At 42.3% G+C, this 8040-nt stretch overlaps 1 protein-coding gene across 1 annotated transcript in view; it reads left to right on the forward strand.

Moving 5' to 3' along the window:
* LOC130479484 (uncharacterized) overlaps nucleotides 1-7601 on the forward strand; it is a 53070-nt gene extending 45469 nt beyond the window's left edge. The window contains exons 26-31 of the mRNA XM_056851884.1: nucleotides 639-776; nucleotides 1194-1301; nucleotides 2836-3030; nucleotides 3471-3640; nucleotides 4514-4700; nucleotides 7363-7601. Of these exons, the coding sequence (XP_056707862.1) occupies nucleotides 639-776; nucleotides 1194-1301; nucleotides 2836-3030; nucleotides 3471-3640; nucleotides 4514-4700; nucleotides 7363-7601 (1037 nt within the window). The remainder of the gene's footprint in view (nucleotides 1-638; nucleotides 777-1193; nucleotides 1302-2835; nucleotides 3031-3470; nucleotides 3641-4513; nucleotides 4701-7362) is intronic.
* The last annotated feature ends 439 nt before the right edge of the window (nucleotides 7602-8040 follow it).

Genomic DNA, 8040 nt, shown 5'->3' on the forward strand with positions numbered 1-8040 from the left:
TTGCATTTGACTGCCTTGACAATTTTGCACATTTCCCCCTCTGTTGAATGTATGTCTATATCTTCCAAAACAAGTACACACTTCATCCATCTGATGAAGCTGGTTATGGTACACAAAAGCATACCCCACATAAATCTGTTAGTCTTTAACAGGCTACAAGACTTGTTTTTGTTTTCAGAAATTTGGACAGAACTCTCCGCCTTTCCCCCCCTAAAAACCCAGAGTTTCTTTTTCTCTAAAAACCATGCATGTGGAAGTCTGATTTGGGTTGCGAATGAGGGAAGGGGGACTTAGGCATTTCCTCCTGCACAATTTTCTTGGCCTGTTGAGGATCCAAACAGTGATTATTTGCCCTACTGGGGTAAACATAAAGTACCTAACAGGGTAAACAGTGGCTCCCAGGGCCATTTCAAATTGGGGAAAGTGTGTGTGTGGGGGCTTTACCTTTCTGCTTCCACACTGAAGTCCCACTGCAAACTGGGGCCACCCTGCCAAATTAAATTTTTAATATCCTGGGATCTTGGTCCATGGAACTCTCACAGATAGTTGAGCCTTAAGTCATTAGGTCTTCATTCCACTTCCATTGCTGTCTTGCCTCCCTTTACTCCTCTCAGTTACTTATCTCATGTTCTGTTTAGAGTGGTGTGAATTCTCCCCCTATGAGGTGGGATTTCCTAAATATGGGGGCTTCATTTCCTCAGAGGATTTTGGAAGTGAGTTCTTCATGGGACGACTGATGAAGAAAATACCAGAATCTAAGATGTGCTTTTTGGAAGGTAACTATTTCGATAAGATAAATTATTAGCTTTTGATAAGAAAATCTGCCGTATTGACCCAACAGTGTTCTTTTGAGAAGTGTTAGCATCAGGATTCTGGAATTTTCTGTGGTGTTAAGCTGAGTCCCCACACAGTAGATCTGGAGAGATCTGAAGCAAGCAAGTCAGTGAAGGGACAACTCAGACCCCAGTTCTTGCACAGTCTCTAATATAGCCCACTCATTCTCCGCTTCCTACTCACTTCCAGTTCTACAACTGGGAGCCACTGTTATGTTGCCATTGGACCTCCAAATACAGTTGGCTTCAGAGCTCTGAGTGTTCCAGGCTTTTTTAAAAAAGAGCATTGATTCACTGGTTTCTTCTAAAGATGTAAGATGACTAAGATGCTGACAGTGTCAATTTTCCATCTGCTTACAGGAGTGTGGAGTAATATATTTTCCTTGAATCTGGTGGATGTCTGGAATGCTGTTCAAACCTCATACCCACTCTGGCAGTCACCCAGCCCAGGGAAAGAAAAAGGTGACAGTAAGAGCCTCTTGCTGTTTATTTTATTTGTAATGGCAAATGTTAAATGTTAAATAAAGAGAGGAAAATTTAGCCCAATGTGAGAATTTACAAAAGGGATGATTGCAATATGTACAGTGTAGCTAATTAAGTACTTTCCACATTCAGGTCCCCCCTCCAAAGCTGCAGAGATTGTTCCCACTCTGGTTCCTCAGGAAAACACAACCTCCTCTAACTCATATCGTTTCCCATTTATATAAACTCTTTGGGCACAATCTAAATGTGCATGTATTATCATAATGTGCATATGGGCATATTCTTAATTCTATGCTCATAGATCAGCTAGCAGCAGAAGAAGAAGAGTTGGTTTTTATATGCCAGCTTTCTCCACCACATAAGGAAGAATCAAACTGGCTTACAATCATCTTCCCTTCCTCTCCCCACAAGAGACACCCTGTGAGGTAGGTGGGGCTGAGAGAGTGTGACTTGGCCAAGGTCACCCAGCTGGCTTCATGTGTAGGAGCGGGGAAACAAATCCAGTTCACCAGATTAGCCTCCCCCATTCATGTGGAGGAGTGGGGAATCAAACCTGGTTCTCCAGATCAGAGTCCACTGCTCCAAATCACCGCTCTTACCCACTACACCACGCTGGCAGAGAGAGAGAGAGAGAGAGAGAGAGAGAACACTTGGCTGACACTTGTAAGCCTTCCCCTTCTTTTCTCTGTTTCGGTTGTATTCCCCTCTCCCAATATTTTTAGCTGCTTTGAGTTCCAATTGGGGAGAAAATTGGGATGCAAATAAATAGAGTGGTGGGGTTTTTTTTGTTCTTTTTTGAACAGTTGCTCTTGGGGGATATTTAAAAAGAGGGAAGCTAATGATGTGATGCCCTGACCTGGATAGCCCAGGCTAGCCTGATGTCAGCAGAGATCAAAAGCTAAGCAGCGTCGACCCTGGCAAATATTTGGCTGGAAGACCTCCAAGGAATAACAAGGTTGTGATGCAGAGGCAGGCAATGGCAAACCACCTCTGACGTCTCTTGCCTTGAAAACCCCACCAGGGGTCACCATAAATCAGATGTGATTTGAGAGCAAAAAACAATCATGTGATGCTGACGAGAATGGAGTTCATTGTGTTAAAAAAGGAAGTGAGGAGACATCAGTGCAAGTGTGCACACTGCAAATTCCTTGTGAGCGCATAAAAAGGCTGTCCGGATTGTGGGCTACAAGGACAGCAGGGACAGCGGGATATAAGAATAATATATGAATGAACGAATGAATGAATGAATAAATATATATGGTCATGTTCAACATTCTAGCATGCAGAAGATGAGTGAGAGGTACCCTAAATGATCATGGGACCTGCATGCACAACAGGCAGGTGGGGCAGAGTCTGTAGCAAGGAGGGGAATTAGGAGAGTGGAAAAACTGGCTCGATTGTTACCCAAATTAGTTCCTTTGTCAGGTCTGTCATGCCTCAGTTACTACACATATATCTTTGTTTATGATCAACAATATCCAGAATTTCCCATAGTGCATATCTTTTGCTTTCCTTCCAGATAAAGACAACAGTCTATCAGAAAATCAGTCCTCTGTACTTAAGACTGCTTGCTTCTCTCCACCAAATGATTTCTCCAACATCCTCAATAGAGTTCTGACCCATCGCCCAATAGGAGAATCAACACCTAACTTCCTGAGAGGTCTCCAATTGCACAAAGACTATTACCAACATAAAACATTTTCTGCATGGCAAGGTAAGCAAATCAGCCATTGAACTTTGAAACATGTGATCACTCTTCCAGCATTATTTACTTAATTACTTAGTACTTAGTCCTTACTTAGTCCTTAGTATGCTAGAACTATCAGAGCTTATGACCAGAAGAACTGTACAGAATCAAAGTCATCTTAACCTGCCGTATATATCTATTAGACCAATAACTGGCTGTTGTCAATCAGTCAGGGTGGCTGGGGTCTCCATTTCCCCTTGTCATTCTGCAGTGGTCCATATAAGGTGATAGTACAGATCTTGCCCGGGGGGTATAATTTAACCCCTTCATAAGAAGCTTTTATTTTTATTTTTAATATTTTGGTGATGGTGTTTGTTTCTGATTATGGTTTGCGCTAATGAATTATGACACAGTGTCTTGTTTTGGTTTTGTGGTACGTCTAATAGCTAGCATTGTTTGCTTTCCAGAGACTAAACTGGACCAGTTCCCTAACCATCTCACACCAGTGGAAAAAGAGCTTTGTCTAGTTGATGCTGGATATTTCATTAATACCAGTTGCCCTCCACTATTAAGAAAGGAAAGGAATGTGGATATCATCTTATCATTTGACTACAACCTAGCGGAGACCAGGTTTCATGTAATAGTATTCTAATTTTATATTTTGATTGGCAATTGTGTTTAGAAACAAACTAATTTTGTGTTGCATTATTTGGGAACATACAAACCCACTCCACAGAAATCATCTCTGCATATCATCATTAAAGAGCTAGAAGAAACATTAGTTTTATACTGTTGAGACTCTACCTAAATTTGGAACTTTCCTGTAGTATGAGACCAATTCTGTCCATGCTGATAGGTGTATGTTAATACAAGTTGTGATCTTCATTGAATCTTTCTATGCTTGTAATAACACATGTACACACATTCAAGTGTCATATAGCATCTGCATGCAAACATACAGAAATGGATGTTGGTACCATGGAATTTAACTAAAGCTCATTGCAGAAGGGCAAATTTCTTATGTGTTTTTTTGTCTAGTTTCATTTTGGCCAAAATCAGAGAATAAAGGGGAAGACATAACATTGTGAAATTCTCACTAAATCACAGGAGAATGTGTGTGTTTTTTGCTGATTCCTTTCCTGCTGAACTCTCACGTCACTCTCCATACTCTATTGTTAATCTTAGGGACAGGATTTTGGGAGTGCATTATCAGGAAGGGCGACATGAAAAAATCTGTTCATTGAGCTTTTTTTCCTTTGGATCCAAATGAATATAATTACAAATCCTGCATTTAATGATCTCACCACTGTAAAACAGTTGTACTTGTGGGGGCACCAATGCAGTCTCTTGCTCCTGGAGGGCTGTAACTTGGATGGTGGTCCAAACTACCCTGGTGGTCCCTTCCATCACTATGATTCTATTTCTCTAAGGGAGATAATAAAAGGAGACTGTTAGAGAAAAGGTGGCTTTAGTTGTCTTTAGGTTACAATCTTTTTCTCTTCTACTACAGTCCATAGAAAATACATGCAAATGCTGTGTGGAGAAGGGGATTCCTTTTCCCCAAATCGTGCTGAATGAAGAAGACAGGAAGAATCCAAAGGAGTGTTATGTTTTCATGGACAAAGAGAATCCAGAAGTTCCAACTGTGCTTCATTTCCCATTGGTGGACAACTCTTTCCAGGAGTACAAGAGACCTGGTTAGCATTTTCTTTTCACATTTTCAGGGGCAGAAACATTGCTCATTACCCTATGCATCCTGCGTAATCAACACTCGATACAGTATAAATGGATTGGAAACTATTTCTAAATAATTTATTGTGTTTATTTTAAAACAATTATAAGCCCACCTGTCTCCCAGAAAATTTGGACCCAAGGTTGTAGCAGCATACAATTGAAAAGCAATAGAGCAGAATTAACACAGCAGTTGTCAGAATAATTCACAAACATGGGTTTACTGTTAAAAGCCCACATTGCTTCCCCTCTGTGATACTCTGAGTTCTTTTCTAAGAAGTTCTGCCTTAAATTCTTTCCTGAAGGCCTTCAATGAAAGAGGCCTTTTTTACATGTTAACAGAGTCTATTACTTAAAGTTAGGGTTGCCAACCTCCAGGTACTAGCTGGAGATCTCCTGCAATTACAACTGATCTCCAGCCGATAGGGATCAGTTCACCTGGAGAAAATGGCTGCTTTGGCAATTGGACTCTATGGCATTGAAGTCCCTCCCCTCCCCAATCCACGCCCTCCTCAGGCGCCACCCCAAATACCTCCCGCAGGAGGCGAAGCGGGACCTGGCAACCCTACTTAAAGTGGGAGCTGCAACTGGAAAAGCCTGCCAAGGGGCTGCAGCATTCTGCCTCTGGTGCAAGAGAGAACAATACGAAGCCGCTGTTGGGACAGCCCAAGCGCCAGCATGGGGCCCCTCACTGTCTTACAAAATCTGTTGCTTCCCAGAACAGAGCTTTCAGCAATGCTTTTACACTCTGCCACTCCCCCAAACAGTTCATCAGGTAATAGAATTAATGTCTCCAGAATCAAATAACAAGGCAGAAGAGGAAAAACAGTTTAAAAAAATAGCACCCTCAGTCCGAAGAAAGATATATATTTAGGCCATTGAAGTCAGTGGGGTTCAGAATGCTTAACTGCTGAATTGTGAGTGGTGTCTTTTCACATAAGACAGACTTAAACCATGGTGGCTGGCACCAGTCCTTATTCTTCCTGGCACATGTCTTTCTTTGAGCAACACAGTTGTGAGCTAGAAGCTGTGTACTGTGGTTAGCAATGGGGCTAAGAAAGTATATTTTTATAGTTATTACATCAGGGCCTTTTCAGTCATTTCAAGTGCTCCAGACTCTCTTCACACATTCAAGGAATGAGCAGGTTGAAAACTCATGATCCAAACTGTTATCATGTAACATTTCAGAACTAAGCAGTATAGTTTTTATCTTTATGTGTGGTCAAAATGACAAGTCTACTTCTTACATGTATGCAAGAAACTCTGGTTTGGGAAATTGCTGGAGATTTGGTGGTGAAATCTGAGGAAGGCAGATGGAGGGAAGGGGAGGGAGCTCAGCAGGGTGTCATTATATAGAATCTACCCCCCCCCCCAAAGCTGCTATTTGATCCAGGGGAACTGATCTCTGTAGTCTTGAGATCAGTTGTAAATCTGGGAGAACTCCAGCCTCCACCTGGAGAATGCCAACCCTAAGGTACAGTTATGCAGACAGATATCTGATATGCTCATTGTTGGAACAGGCAATGTCTGGGGTAAAAAGAAGAGAGAAGATAGGGATAGGGAAGTCAGCACCTTCTCTCTTGCTAATTGTTGTTCCTTGTCTGTCTCCAGAGAGCTACCCTTAGGGCAATATCCTGCTTCTTCTAGAAGTTTTACACTTACTCTCTCTCAGCTATTGATGTCGTTAAGACACTCTCTCTTTATCTTCTCTTTACTATCAAGTGTGTTGTGTGTGTGTGTGTAAAGTGCCGTCAAGTCACAGCCTACTTATGGCAACCCCTTTTGGGGTTTTCATGGCAAGAGACTAACACAGGTGGTTTGCCAGTGCCTTCCTCTGCACAGCAACCCTGGTATTCCTTGGTGGTCTCCCATCCTAATAGTAACCAGGGCATCAAGTGTGTTAGTTCCTGAATAAAGCTTTATCTACACTTTAATCAGCTTGTGCACCTCTGCTGTGTTAATTACTCTACAACACTCATAATGTGTGAATTAGCCCTCTAGATCAGGGGTGTCAAACATAGGGCTCGGGGGCCAGATCCGGCTCCTTGAGAGCTCTTATCTGGCCTGCGAGCCAGCCGAGGTAGCCACCTCCCACCCACTCAATTTGGGCTGGCGAGGCATGACCCGGCCCGACCAAGTGACATTTACATCATATCCAGCCCTCGTAGATAGTGGGAAGGAAGACCTTTGTTGTATTATATGGTCCTGCAGAAAAGTAAGCTTATTGGCCCCAAACTCCAGTTTGGAGAATAAAATGATCCCAGGGATCCAGAAACTGGTCACCCCTCTTCTGAATGAACACTGGATGTCAGATTCAGTGGATGTCAGTGGGATGGATCTAAAATGGCACTTGCATAAGTGAACAGCATTTCCCCTGATGAATGTATGGGTTTACAATTTCCACAGATTTCTCCCTTGAGCTTCCGCTTTGTTTACTATATCCCCAGCTATTCACAGTGGTCCCCTGGCCTTCAAGAACAGCTTTTTTTTTTGGGGGGGGGGGACTGTAGGAGCCAGGAGAAGGCACGAAAGTTCCACTTTGCACATTCTGTTTCCCTTGAACCTCTCTGAATCCAGCCCATATTACTTAAATCCCCAGATCTTAAATGTTTGTTTCTCTTTGTGCAGGAATCAAGCGTAGCTCTAAAGAAATGGAAAAAGGAGAGGTGGATCTTACTAGCTTTAAGTCACCATACAGAATGACAAATTTGACATACACAGAAGATGATTTTGACCAACTGCTAAACCTGTCTGACTATAACATCCAGAATAACAGTGAGCTGATTTTGCAAGCTTTGCAGACAGCAATAAAAAGAAGAAAAGTCAGCAAGAAAGAAAGCCAACTGCAGTCAACCTCAAGCTATTGAGAAGGATTTGGGGATTGTTTGGGGTCTATTTGCAATTACCTGCTGTGCGAAATGGCCAAAACCGCTCCACACACTTATCAAGGGACTTTTTTTTTACATTGCTCAGTTAGAGAGCAGAAAACATTTTTGTGGTGTGTGAACTGACCTATAATGTCCATGCAACAGTGATATATGGTGTCATTACACTGGTATTGTTGGTACAGCTCTGTTCTAAACCTCTAATCATATACATGTTGTAAAGCACAGGAAGATTGACATAAGTGTAAATTCCTCCACAGCCAAACTGATTCAGAAACCCAGTGGGGTGGCTCCAATCATTCTCCAAGTAGCCTTCCTCCGATGGAAGAGTCACTTAATCTGGAGGAAGGCTCCTTAGATCGGCAAAAGGTTTCAAACTTGAGCAAAAAGGAAAGGTGGGTACAAAATATTTTCACAAACA

This window comes from Euleptes europaea, chromosome 6, assembly GCF_029931775.1.
Source record: "Euleptes europaea isolate rEulEur1 chromosome 6, rEulEur1.hap1, whole genome shotgun sequence".
NCBI classification, from domain to species: domain Eukaryota; kingdom Metazoa; phylum Chordata; class Lepidosauria; order Squamata; family Sphaerodactylidae; genus Euleptes; species Euleptes europaea.